The sequence below is a fragment of the Ambystoma mexicanum genome, chromosome 11 (assembly GCF_040938575.1).
Source record: "Ambystoma mexicanum isolate Mex_15411 chromosome 11, UKY_AmexF1_1, whole genome shotgun sequence".
NCBI classification, from domain to species: domain Eukaryota; kingdom Metazoa; phylum Chordata; class Amphibia; order Caudata; family Ambystomatidae; genus Ambystoma; species Ambystoma mexicanum.
This window is the reverse complement of record NC_090934.1, coordinates 911,480,140-911,494,726: the sequence shown is the minus strand read 5'-3', so window position 1 is coordinate 911,494,726 and position 14,587 is coordinate 911,480,140. Positions and strand designations below refer to the sequence as shown.

The following is a 14,587-nucleotide window of genomic DNA, read 5'->3' as shown; positions in this document are numbered from 1 at the left end:
TTCCAAGTAACATCTTCTAATGCCTGAACTCGATACGTATGGCTTTTTTAATAACTGTGTCGATAAGATTGGCCCCGCAGAGGCTGTCATTGCTGGCTGCAAAACACAATGAATCACTACCTTCAGTGGCATTGCACACGCCTTGCTTGTTGCACATCACAGAAGCAGTATAATCCTGTGTACCTATGCCACATAACAAAGGCTTGCTGCTGTTGTTTATGAAGGATGGGGCACGACAAAGCTGTGCCATCAATCAGTCCCCCAAGTGGAAACCAGATGAAACATGTTCTCTCTTTCAGATTAAAATGAAGGGGGCTGAATGCATAGAGTAACAATATAGTGTGAAATGACGAAAGTACAACTCAGTTGGTAAATGATCCATTGAAACGTATTGTGATGCAGGCCCATTGTGTTTAAAATGTAGATACAAAGTGTGAGTCGGGCCTGATTCACAGAAACGTTAAATGATGGCACAATCCCATAGGCAAATGTTCTGTGAATCAGGCCCTGTTTCAATGGAGTGTCTCCCCCTGAAAAACGCCTTGAGTCAAGAACTCCACTTATACTCTGACCACCAGAACCGCACCTTTCACTGACTTCTTATTCTTAATTATGCTTTTTAAATGAGCCACTTCTCCATTCCTGAATATGCTTTTTTGTAGGTTAGTTTTATTAGCAAACACGTGTTTCAAAAGGAATTTTCACCTACTACTTTGGAGCCGATTCTGCCGTTTATGCTCCCCAAAAGTTGATACAAAATATCTTTTATTTGACTGTGTAACAAATACATCTTTCATTTTCCACACTTTTCAAATGTGGTTCTTTGATGGCAAGTACTATATAAAACGAAATGATTTCACATTTTCCGATATTTAGCCACCCATGCTTGAGGAACAAAAAACACTTTTACTATAAATTGTATTTTATTGGTCATTTATTATGCGCCTATACACGTGTGTACGTTATTTCTAACGCATTTAATGCCGAGATCGCTTTTAAGCACGGATTCGGGATTCGAACCTGTGTTGCTCTGCGTGGTCTTGTTTCCAAGACTGGTACGTTGCCACGGAGCTATCCTCCCTTACAGATTATGTAATATTCGACTTCATGCTGTGTAGGAAAAAGGCTCAGAGACGTGCTGTGCTGCTCATAAGCTCAATATTAGGGGATTGGTGCTGCAACCTGTATTATGCACGCCTGTGTGCTCTGTGAGCTACACTGGCGTACTAACTCTTTGTCTTAGTACTTGGGGTGCTTCCTACCCCAGAGGGTTGCCTTCAGACCGGCGTTCACGGATGTACCATTCATTGGGCCTCATCACAGCAGGCGGCAGTAGTTCCGTTACTGCCACATTATCACCACACTGGCATACTGCACGCTTTTCGCGTTAAGGTGGAGGATATTCCTCCAGCAAATAGCTGCAGGTAAATCATCCACCCTACTTTCAAACTTGATAAGTATTACCACAGCAGAATTGCGGCTCGTGTTAATTCTGAAAAATTATAGGACTCCAAATATGGGCACTTACACCACCGTGCCACCACTTGTAACCGCAGGATAAGTCCATGGGACAGAAGGGAGGTAACGGTAGTTGATTTTGGTGGTAAATCGATGGATATGCCATCGATTTACTTTCAAACTTGTCATAAGGCCCATTGTATGGTAAGTGGCAAGCTCTGAGCTGCCTGACCCTCAATCATCCTTTAGGAGCGCGATGGATGAGTATGTAGCCCAATGCCTGTGGTTTGCGAGCTCTGCTGTAGAACTTTATAGAGGTTTTGGTGGATGCCTCCTTTTGAATAGAGTAGTGTGGTCTTTATCAATGAGGGGACAATTCTAGCTGTTTATAAAATTGTGTGTTTAATGACAGTCACAACAATTCACCAAAGCATCATGTACATGGACGAGTGCTGAGGGGATCGGATGTATTATTGAGCAAAGCATCCCAAAGATGTTGTGGTGTATGTATGCTTCTGTCTACAATGTGTTGCAATGCAAGAGGGTGTATGCAATGGGGGGAGAGAATGGATACCATGCAGGGGGGAGCATGTAGGGGATGCCACTCTCTTAGAGAACGTAGCAGTCCAAATACGCAGAAAGTAACAGGAAAGGGGCAAAACACCCCAGGTCTCTGCAAATATGAGCAACAGGCCTGTTGTGAAAAGGTGCCATGCACATAGATTCATAAAAACCCAAGGGGCACCCCACCCTGTTACAGTAGGTGGCATGGTTTCTTATAGCCACTGCACATGGTGTATAGTCAGCATACTGCCAGCATACTACCCTAACTGTATGTGTGTCTGTGATGAATTGCCATCTGTCAAGAATGTGAATGACCTGGCTTTTTTATTTTTATTAATGTTAATATGATGTGGGTAATTCCATCTCTGAAAGGGTAATCTGCTGATCAGAATCCCCTTTCATAAACTTCATGCCAAAGGCACAGTGTGTATCTTTGTCCTGCTGCATCCATATCTTAATTTGCAGTGCCTGCTCTACCATTGGCACATAGTAGGTTCAGAGGTCACAGCAGCCTATTTGACAGCTGCAGTGACAGCCAAGTCTCTGCAGCGCAGGGTCTGCATTTAAGATATATACCCCTGCACTAAAAGCATGATGATCATAAGTAGCCCAAGCTGGTGGCAGGGTAGACTCTAAATATAAGCTATGCCTGAGTTAAGGTCAGCTCCTTGTCAGCTCAGCTGTGGAAGCTAACATGTATTCTGGCCAGATGGGCTGAGCCTGCCAAATGACAGTACAGGAACCAGAATGGCCATGCCTCAGCTGCACAACAGGCGGATAGAACTTTGATTGGGCGTTCCTATTTTCTTTGCTGTTTGGATCACTACTGAATCACGTTTATACCCCTCTAAGGAGCATAGCCTCCACTCGGCCCACATTACCACAAAAGGAAAAACTGCCAAATCTTTTAACTGTGCCTGTTTTACCTTTATGATTGGATTGGCTCTCGGTTTATAGGAGTGTGATGGCAGAGTAGGAGATTTCGCCTCTACACATCCTTGTACTCCCACAGGGCAGAGTCCAATTTGTCACAGTCTCTTTTATACATAGTTAAGTCGCTCTACAGATTGGATCAATACAGTTTCAGAGACAATCATTCTTTGCACCAGGTTGGACCTCAGTACAATCTGTAACCAGCGTAATGGGAGACTTGATACGCAAGATATTGGAACTTGTAGTGTGTTACCCCTCTAGTTCTGGCCAAGCTGCAGCCATTGATCCACTGGCCTTGACACTTAGTGAATCCAGACAATATCGCATTATACCACACCGCATATGAGAGTCTTCAGGTCTTTACCATGAATGCCAGACAACATGAACGTATCGGTTGTAGGTGCAATTATATAAATTATTATTACTACCACGTAGCATACGGAAAGTATTTAACAAAGTGTAGCACTCTGATCAGATGGCACAGCCACCAGGCTATCAAATGTGCTGCATTTAGATGTTTTACTAAGTAGCCTGCCTCGGATGCTCTTCGTTACAGGGATTGTCATGCCAAACTGACAGCAAGTCACAGAACACCCAGCTGCAGTCACTCTGCTTGACCTCGACACTGCCTAGGGCATGGGATTCCCACCAGGGTATATTTCTATGATCCCAGGAGATATAAGAGTTTTAGAAAACCCTAGCAACTCTATTCCATTGAACACTGGCTGGTCGCTTTGGGGATTCCACGTGATTGGTCACCTCACTGAGGTCCCTCCTGATAAAGGTCTGCCATGGATAGCTTTCCTATCTCCATGGGCAGCACATTACTTGTGAATGTGTCGCTTAAGAACGTATATTCAACATCATTTGAACATCTTGTGGAGCTCCCTTCGATCAGGCTTATATTTTATATTGATTTAATGCTGAAATAGAGCACCCCTTTACTCTGGAGCTTGAGGACGAGAACGGATCCACACTCTGTAATGTGTATTTGAGTTGTTCAACAGTGAAGACAGGTGGAATTAAACATGCTTAATTAATTAAATAATTAAATCACAGCCTCCTTTGAATTCCTTTTTCAGGCTGGAGTCACCTGGACCTCACCGAATGACCAGTGTGCCTCTTATAACTGTAAAGAGAACAACGGTCACTTTGAGCTCATCACAGTGATGAAATCATGCCCTGCCCTTAATGAAGACGACTGTGTACAGGTACTTTTTTTCTAAATCTCTGGTGTACTCATTGCAAGAACAGCAGGAGCAGTAGTCGAAGTGGAGAAAAGGAACTAGTGGTACTCTGGCTGCATCCAAAATGGAATGTTTGAAATGGTGGGACGGGTGAGTAGAGAGGTTGTGGAGTGAAAGGGCGGGGTACGATGGGACTTGGTTGCCCATGAAAAGATTGAATAGAAATCACAGAGGCAGCACATGCCACATTTATTTATTTGAATTTTCGACTTGAAATGCAAGGGACACCCCCTGCAGCAACCCCCAACTCCCTGGATCATTCCCCCTACCAAAATATAAACCCTTACCCCAGTACGCATATATTCATTTGCTAAAAATTCAAAAAAATCAAGTACAAAAATTCAACATTTTTTTCCTCACTTCTTTTCGTTTGAATTTTTCTGCTGACACCACAGGACTTAGCCTTTGGTGGGCGATCTTGGCTTTTTGCATTGTAGCTAGAATAGACATTGCCTGGAATAATGAAACCAATGGCATTAGATTCGTCCTCAACAAAAGTGTTAAAAATGATATTTTAATGAATAGAATCCTTTGAATCAAATGTGCATTCAAATTAAACAAAACAATATTTGAGTGGCACACATATCTCTTTACAACATGTTTATTAGTGTTATCTGTAAATCATCGTTCACATTAAAACACACAATTACAAAAATAGCTTAAACATATTGTTATTGGCATTGAATTAGAGCTGCCTATGCTCTAAACTGGGTCAGTAGGTAAACATGTCATTTTAATGCATGCATAGTATTCCTTTATATTGACTATATTTTATTACGGTATCCCATTCTCTTCATACATATTCATAAGTAAACATTAATTGAGCGAAACTGACATTCAATACTCAGGGCAAGTCCACTTTATAGTTGCCAGTAACCTTCTGGCTGCAGTCACTTCCATTGAATGCAAGCTTTAACAAAGACAACACTTTGGGCTTTTGTGTAGGCATGGGATATGCATTTGCCAGCACTGCTATAGCGATATTACCTGGTCGTAGGGTGGCAACAGATGTAACTTGATGTGAATACCTGGCCATATACAAGGAGTGCCTGGCATTTGCCTACATAATACCTGTACACAAAACAAAACTGTTGACTTTGTCAGTGGTCGAAGTGTATGACAATAGGTAGTAAAACTATGTTCCCTGCTGGCCTGTCCCTGCTCCCTGAAAACACCATCATGACGCTTCCACCTCCCCATCCCAACATGCCATACAAACCCCTAAATAAATGTGTCTGCTGTTTAAGGGAACGTTCAGTGCAAGTTTCAACATCTTCCTACACTTTTATTTTAAAATGAAACCATTCCTGAACGTGTTCTTTTAAAAATTAAAGTATTGCAACAGTAAAACATAATTTCGAAAAATAGCGGAGCACCGCTCCCAACTTCCCACACCCGCTTCGACCACTTGACTTTGTCAAGGCTTATTTAAACCAGACCACATAGCAAGAAACAAATATAAATCAAGTGTCTGAAGGCACACTTTTTAAAGGCATTTTTATTATAGCAGTAACACATGTTCAGCTGCAATTCAGCCATTAGCACACTGCATAATATTTAGAAATAACAATAGCAGGGCAAGCCTTGATATTACTGCTTGATAGAGCCAGCTCAAAGAGAATCCGTCCACAGAGATGTGCTTGGCATTGCACAGTCAATGGTAAATGACCAAACAAATGCTCAAAGTTCGAATCTCCCTCCTCGCATTACTTCTCCCACCTGGCTGTGCTCCAGTGCAATCGTTTCAGAGTATAGGCAGCACTAAATCATCTAAGAAATAGAAGGAAATAAAACTAAGGTAAAAGCAATGCTTTCTGGTCTGTTGCCTCACTGGACCTGTGCTGTTCTGGTGAGTCACTCTCCTCTGCTCCTTAGCTGCCCTATGAATTGCTCCACTTGTCTATCACTCCTCCGGTCTTTGGCTCCCAGCTGAGTCACGGGCAATAACAAGTGGAAGCAAAACACTTCCTTTTTCTGTCTGCTGTTGCTGGCTAAAACGCACTTTAATATCCACACATTCACACGGTTGTCTGGTGGGTCTATGTAATCAAATTCAGCACTGAATGGAGAAAGCTATGGTAACAATAACCACTTCAAAATCATTTAACCACTTTACCTGACAACGCAGGTTACACAATGAACCACACACCATCGCAAGGCACATGTCTCCACTACATTTCCCTAAACTCCAAACTGACCCACCACAGGTACACCAAAACAACACGCACACTCCTTAGGCAAAGCACTTCTCACAGACCTGCATACAACCAAACAATCGCCTTAGCAACCTGGTGCAAGCATTGACCAATGCTCCAGGCAACTCACAAAATATATAAAATTTACACTGGCAGAAAGCCTTACCTTTGCAGATCTGCACACGTCAACACTGTAACAAAGCAACCTTGCATGCTCCCCCTGCGAGTACAATAATCCATTTCTCTGGCTTTTGCAGCTCCTGAAGGTCCCAAAATCTGTGAAAATGGCAGAAGGTGTGCTATAACAAAATGCACTAACATAGCATAATAAGGCATAGTGAAGTGTTTCACGCATTCTCGAGTGGGGCAGTACTCCAGATGGCCCAAGAAGCTTTGGTGAATGGCAGCCAAAGAGGAGGACATGAATGTCAGTTCTGCTGCAGTTAGTCTGCAAGACTAGAATCTCTGGGACACTGACTAGCTGGTGAGACTACGGATCTGCCAATCAAATCAAGTGATATTGGACTGTTCCAGGTGTTGGACTTGGGGGCCACTAATGTAGGCGCACAAGGATACACCATTTTGTAACTTCAATCATAACATTTTCCCCATTCTATGGGTGTCTTTTTTCAAAAAGTGTGCACTTAATTACTTATTATAAGGACTCCAAGTTGTACAGTTAAATCAGTGTAAGATTACATTGTTTGCCAAGGATCAGACAGTGAAAATGTGATTTTAACACTTGGAATCTGTGCGTCTTTCTTAACCTGGCTGTGGCTAGGGATATGGCCAATGCTTCATCATCAGAGCTTGACTATACATTTTGATCAGAAAAGGGAAGTGCATCAAAGACACTTTCCGTAACGCTTTCAGCTAAATGTAAGCACTTTATAAAACAAATGAACTAGTGATATACCATGCCATTGACTTATATTACAGTTCCATCTCTGGGCAGTAGCGACTACTAATCTCAAGGGAGGCTGGAGCCACGTGTGTCTCTTTTCCTCCCATCATTCACGTCTGCAGTTGCACTGGCCAAAGCATGCTTTTGGCACAAGTCATTGCCCAATATGTTCTTACTCCTACACCATGCATTCCATCGTGTATACTATTTCAACTTACATGAATATATGACTGTTAGTCACCAGATGTAAAATACACCTCATTTTGTGTTGCTTATGAAATGGAGTTAAGGCGCAGAGTCCCCACGTGTTGTACCCTGCTGTCAAGCCTCTGAGAAGACTGAGCAGGCCTTCTTCGTGCACAGCTGTTTAGTTTGAGCTATTAATTGGTGCTTTAGCTCCACCTATGTGCTGAAACTCTTAAATTAGAGTACAGCTAGGGAGAAATGGCATACGAAGAGGAACTCAAAACCTGTAGGTGTTGTTTGCTTACCCTCCCCTCCCCAATTGACTGGCCATGGCCATGCTAAACTCTATGGCCATTCCCCCCCAGTTCCTGCCCCTCCCATCCCAAAACACCTCCCTCTTTGTGCTCGCTTTATTCAAGCCTTACCATTAAACTTTGCACTGAAAATGCCTGCCAGTATTTTCTCAAAGCTGTCTTCTGAGAGGTAATGACTAAATTGGAGTAGTAAATGAGCCACTCATGTAATAAAAATGTCTTAACCAAGTATACCTCCAGCCAGTCAATTTATAAGCACTATGCATATCCTTTAATGAAGTCCCGTTAAAAACAAGCACTGGCAAAGCAGACAGTTTTAGCTTGTGTATAGGTATTACTGTAATTTGTCATTTGTATAGCGACTTTTCCCATTGGTATGCTCTCAAAGTGCTGTAGGTGAATGACCTCGGGGGACTGAAGTCCAAGGAGTGGGAACATTGTTCAGAGGAGTTTAGTATGTGTGTGCATTTTAGCCAAAGCGAAGTTGGGTAGGGGTGGTAAAGTCCCTACTAGCTCCCATATCGAGCTTGGAAATGGATGGGTGCTTTGAAGTCCTCTGGAGAGCATGCAAGAGTAGGAGACTCAATTATGGGTCCAGCTAGACTGAATTTTTGGCATGGGGGATAGCTGCATTCTGATGGCAGAGATGCTGTGCGATGTATCCTTGAGAATGGTGCATGATTGCAGGTGCGTGCGGGCCGGTGGCCTTGCCATTGGCTTTTCTCCATAAGCACGGAGTGTGATGTTAGATATTTGCCAGACACTGCTATTATATGCCCAAGTGCTCCCATCGTTTATCACCTGCTACCATCAATGGCAATTAATACCACTACTGCAGGGCCTGGCAAGTGCCTTTCCCATGCCTACACAAAAGCCCAACCTGTTGGCATTGCCAGTGGTTTTTCCATTTAATGTGATTTTCCAATCCCATTTCGAATTTGTACATGCTGATCACTTACTGCGTGCAAGATAGGGTACTGAGGAATAAATTGGCTGTAAAATGTGTGTGATATCTGCGGGTAACAGTTTGAAGTCTCAGCAGGGGGAACCCAGTGGTTTCTCTCTCATACAGCACTATCACAGTATCAAAGTGTTTGGGAAGTACAGTCTGAACTTTGGATGTTAAGCTCACTGTAAAGCAGTAGACAATGCACTCTTCCACATCTCACACACACACTTGCAAAAGTCTAGGCAAGAATTGGTACTTTATGCAAATGATGTTCTCGGTGAGCCAGGCAGAGGCTCTGCTGTAGATCTGCAGTCTCAAGTACCTGCCCTTTCCCAATCATAGTCCACGAGGGGCTGTGTTACAGTTTTCCTAGTCACAAGGGCGTGCCCTTTCATAATGTAACCCCTCCCATTCATAGTCTACCAAGGGCTGTGCTTGCAAAGATTAATCTGCACCCCGAACAAAGATCCACGTGAGCGCCTGAAGAGGAATGGTCGCCCCTGCAGAATGATGGATGGTTTCCGAGCTCATCCTAGGGTAGTCAGATGACAACAGCTGATTCCTCCCTTTTTTAAGAAACAACTGTATGAGGACCCTCACACTTAGGACTCAAGATAGCAGTGCAGTCTGATCTTCTCACCCCTGTCCTCATTCCTGGGTACCAATGCAGGCCGCTCCGACAAGCTTGCAGCCTACTAGGCTTCGCGCTCAGGCTTAGCTAATCGTTGAAACAAGTATAGTTCGTTTGGGTTGGTTCCCGAGGGCATTCAACCTACCAGCGCTTTGAGATCATACCAATGATACATAAGGCGCTATATAACTGCCAAATAACATAACCAAACATAACATATCCCCAGGCTTGTGTTGTAATGTCAGTGCCAGACACATGCAGTACTAGTGTCCAGGAAGAACACTCTTGGACCACCACCACTTGGGATCATCACACATTGTAACTCTTCAGCCAGTGAAAAGAACTCGTCGGAATCCAAAACTCATCATATTTTAGATCTCCCGGTATAAACACTGCCATCCACACATTGCTTCTCCGTCGCAGCATTACAATTATCACTTGGTCTTCTCCCGGGCTACTTTTCTCACCTCTCATTCTATGCATGTGGTCATCGTATGATGCAGTTTGCAAGCAAATGGCTAACCCACCCTACTCTGCATCTGTTCGAAAAATAACCCCACTCATTGTCATGTCTTCGTGCATTGTAGGGATCCATTCAACGCACCCCCGATGGCTGCTGTCAGACTTGCAAAGGTAAGTACGGGTACTCCGACACTGAGGGCTTATGACGACCATCGTGATATCAGTAAGTCAAATGTGAAATTCCTTTTCTTTTCACATTTAGCCAAGGAAGCCTGCGACCTTCGTAAGAATTCCACTATTCTCAACATCGGCGCATGCCGTTCAACCGCACCCGTGGAGCTGTCCTACTGTGATGGAACCTGCAACACCAACTCCATGTAAGTTTACCATGGGGGGGCTGAAGGTGTCAAACAGTTCTACCTAGCGCGGTCCTACACGGACAATGCTCTTCCATTTTCAGGCCATGCTCTTGAGTGGCATTCATTTCAGGGATAAAAAGTGTAGATCCAAGAGAGGTGACCTCTTCCTTTGCACATACAAAAGGAAATGGATTAACGGAGGGGGACGAATTATTATGCAATTTGAACGAAAGGTGCGGGGAGAGGTAACCGGTCAAATTATCCGATGGAAATTGAAGAGGAGCCGCTAAGAGGGGCAAACATCCACTATGTGATATTGCAGAGTAGATACAGATTTTTATTTTTAAGCAAAACTAAACTCATTTAATAACGTATGGTGTGGAAGAAGGAGAGCTGTGGAGAGGTTGCCAAGGACAAAAACATTGGCCCTCATTAGGAGGTTGGAGGTAACCATGCCGCATTTAGCGGCATGGTTGCCTCCTTACTGCATACCGGGCCCGGGTTCCTCAAATGAGGACTTACCGGGCCATCCCAACCTTGGCAGACCCGGTAAATCCTCGTCCGAGGAACGCGGACCCGGTATGCGGTAAGGAGGCAACCATCGGGCTCAATGGGAATGGGGAGGGGGCTAACAACGGGCCCGTTTATAATGGGCCCGTTGTTAGCTCCCTGGTCTCCTCGGGGGAAACGGTAAGGACGCCTGGTTTTACCAGGCGCCCTTTTCGGGTCCCGCGAGAGACCTTGTAATAGGGCGGAATGGGTTTACCGGCACCAGCACCATTACCGGTAAACCCATTCTGCCAAGCTCGTAATGAGGGCCATTGTCCCTTTGTCTCATTGAGGTAGGGAGTCAGTTCCAGAGATGGCCCACCTACACAGAGAAGGAGCTGCCACCAACGTAATTAATAGGAGGTGGATATGTGTGCACACTAATATTCTGGTGCTTCTTCTTTTGCTGTGAGACGCTTTGACATGTACATCACATTAGAGAATGCATGTAATAAATGGTGTATGATTAGTGACTATGTACTGGGGGCAACACATGGAAAGCTACCAGGCTGAGACTCTAGGCTGGGCCAAGGTGCTTTGCTGATGCCGCGCATGCTGCTTTCACCAGAGTGCGCGGAACCACACTGAAGTTGCCACCATTACACATGGATGTCGGAGCAGCTACTCCTGATGAACTCTAAAGACTGAAAGCAGGCCACAACCTGTCAGGAATCATGCAAAGTAACTCCTGCATGTTCATGTATAGCTTTTCCCCCTATTCATCCTTCATGTGATGTTCCACCTGAACATGGTTGAGGGTATCTAGCGTTTGCAAGTTCCTCCCACTTTTAGGCACTGTAGCAATGGGTATGTTTTTTTTATTGCCCAGTGTTAGGAGCACTCTTCCTTTTTAATGTAGTGGTCAAAAATCCTCTTTGCATTTTTAACATATAATTATTGTAACGATGGCCTGCGGCGACTGATATGGTGTGTGGGGAACCTTCGCATGTCGATGACTTTTCGGAGTGCGATAGGGCAATTCTCCTGTGTTGTATGAGCAGACTTGGTCGAAGGGGGCGGGGGGCTGCACAGCTCCCGCTGTATCTGCAACTCACATAACATGGGGGCTTCTCCGTTACTCACTGCGCTAAGACCCGACAAGTGGTGGACTGGGAAGTTAAGAGGCTCTGGAAATGTTGTTCAAAGTGGCCCCCTAATGTACCTTTTCAGCAAGCCCAGTCCTTTTGTTACCTTCCCTATAGGCCAGTCCACCCCTTGACCCGACACTCCCTGTCTCAGCATTGTATAGCTATGAGAACATGGACTCGCAAGTGAACGACATGACTAGCTACTATAGGCTTTAATGGTTGTCCCCTTTGAATGTTTGTCCTGGCAGGTATTCCACCGAGGCGAACACAATGACGCAGAAGTGCAGCTGCTGCAAGGAGCAGAAGACCATCCCGAAACAGGTGGACCTCACGTGCTTTAATGCAAGCAGCGTTGTCTACACCTATCCCTATGTGCTGACGTGTGGCTGCAGCAGCACAGCGTGTGGAGAGGAAGGAGGAGATTAAAATGTGCAGAACACCTGAGGAAAAACGATTGTCAAGCACCCAGCAGAAAGCCCAAGTCCCCATCAATACATACCAGTAGCCTAATGCAGGGCTGGACCGCCCCCTGCTTTTTTCCACCTCATCGGGGTGGAAATGTCACTGCCGCCGGCCGCATCTATACCTTTGGGACTGGGGCTGAACACGTGACTGACTCAATTGCTCGCCTATTCAGTCCACACTCCAGAGTGCCCGCACCCTGGGCATCCTTCTCTACGGTCTCCAGTTCCAAGGGCGCTTTCTCTTTCCATGTGGTTCCTGTTGTAATATCACGGCTCATTCTTTATTTGTCACCATGTCCCTGTCTTCTTTCTGCAACCCATCACACTTTTTCTCTGGCTGCTGTCCATCCTGCCATCAAGCAGGCCTGCATAGTCTTATTACCATCTTGCAGCTCAATGTTCACTTTCAATCTTGCCACTTACGTCAGTGTATTCTCCACGTCTTTGCAACCTTCGGCTTGTCCTGTCATTTTGATGCGGATGACACAGATGTGTGTGGCCTTTTTCACTTTCACTGACTCACTTCATTCAGTCATCTCTTCCTGTCTGTTATCTACTCAGCCTTGCATAGATTCACATTTTCTTCATCTGAATGTATCCAATACTGAAATCCTATTCTTCCTGCTTCCTCTGTTTCTCCTCGTTATTGTTCTGCTCCTATCTTTTTCCTGCCTCCCGCCAGTGCAATTCGTCATTTGGCTTGCAACCTTCTTTCCAGGACAGTATTTCTTATTGTCTTGCTCATGTCACTATCCTGTCTACAATATTCCTAAAGCTTGGCCCTTTATCTCTTTCTCTTCTCTTTCTGAACTACGGAACTCTTACTTACTTCTCCGGTCCTATCGGTATCTGGTCATTGCATCTAATGCCATTCCATCGAATGCCATTCCATCAAATTTTTTCCATCTACAAAATGTGCATCAAATGCATGCTTTTGGGCGGTAAAGGGTTAATTTTAGTTCAGGTGGATTTTAAAGGGTAAAAAATGTGGGTTTGGCGGTGGACCCCCCAAAAAGAATGCATTTGATGCACATTTTTTAGATGGAAAAAATGTGATGCAATGACCATATACCGTCCTATCTTGTTGCGATTACTGCTCAGTAATACTAATTGGTCTTCCTCACTCCAGACTCGCACCTCTAAAATCTATTTTCATTGTTGCTGTGTGCGCTCTTTTTTGTCTCTCTAATTGTACATCTATCCACTCTCCAATCCATTCTTACCTCGTAGTCATGCTTATGTTATCATGATTTCTTGTGCACCTTTTCCAAATGCATCCATCTCCTGGCCCCCTCTTACCTTGTGTCCCTTACCCCTATCCAGCTTATTCTCTCCGCTCTGAATTTCTTCATCTTCTCTCTGTCCCTAAGCGACCTTGTGCCTCCTCTCGCTTTTGTGCTTTCTCTTTATTGTACTCAAGCATTAGAGTTCTCTACCTTTATCTATTCAGTCCTTAACCACACTCTCTTAATGTTGTACTTCTCTTAAAACTTATCATCTCTCTTTGAATCGATAAGCATTGTTGTTTTCCAATGTTTTATTCCGTACCATTGTTTTCTTGTCAAGCGATTTGGCGCAAAGCACTATATACATTAATAAACACAATACCATACACGTGTATTAAACTTGCAGCGAAGTGTGAACATCTTTGGGGTATGCTACTTAAATATGTGATCACATGCAATTTGGTTAAGTGCAGTAGCTGGAACATACACGCACTTTAATGTCTTGCCAAATGTGACAGCACACATTGAGGGAAGAACAGACGTTTTAGCAACATGCTGGTTCAATGAATGAGGGCTGGTACATGACTTAGCTGAGCTCATAAAAATGACCACATAAACTTTGTTTCATTCTTATTATGACATCTTGAGGGCATGGCAAATGTCTTTGGGGACATGCACTTGAATGTCATCTGTAACAGCATCCTTTAAGAAAAGAGCAAATGTCTTTGGCTAAGTTTAGTGGATGGAACTCATGCTCAAGCCCAATAGCTGAGATGAGCATTTGATCTCTTTACAAATGTATTAGCACACTTTAAGGAAAGGGCATATATGTTTCGCCACACTGGTTAAGGGCATATATGTTTCACCACACTGGTTAATGGAGCCCATGTTCACTCACACATGACTTGGTTGATTGCAGTAGCAGACACACATGAGCACTTTATAATTATCATTGGTTATTTATACCACGCTTAATACCCTGAGGTTTCTAAGCGCAGACCCAGGGATCGAACCTGTGTTGCTCCGCATCGTCTTGCTTCCATGGCGAGTACGTTGTC

General features: G+C 44.2%; 1 protein-coding gene across 1 annotated transcript in view; it reads left to right on the top strand.

Moving 5' to 3' along the window:
• LOC138505068 (mucin-5AC-like) overlaps positions 1 to 13,928 on the top strand; it is a 160,365-nt gene extending 146,437 nt beyond the window's left edge. Inside the window, exons 44-47 of the mRNA XM_069625391.1 lie at positions 4,038 to 4,166; positions 9,969 to 10,014; positions 10,106 to 10,220; positions 12,088 to 13,928. Coding sequence (XP_069481492.1) covers positions 4,038 to 4,166; positions 9,969 to 10,014; positions 10,106 to 10,220; positions 12,088 to 12,265 — 468 coding nt within the window. The 3' untranslated portion in view covers positions 12,266 to 13,928. The remainder of the gene's footprint in view (positions 1 to 4,037; positions 4,167 to 9,968; positions 10,015 to 10,105; positions 10,221 to 12,087) is intronic.
• The last annotated feature ends 659 nt before the right edge of the window (positions 13,929 to 14,587 follow it).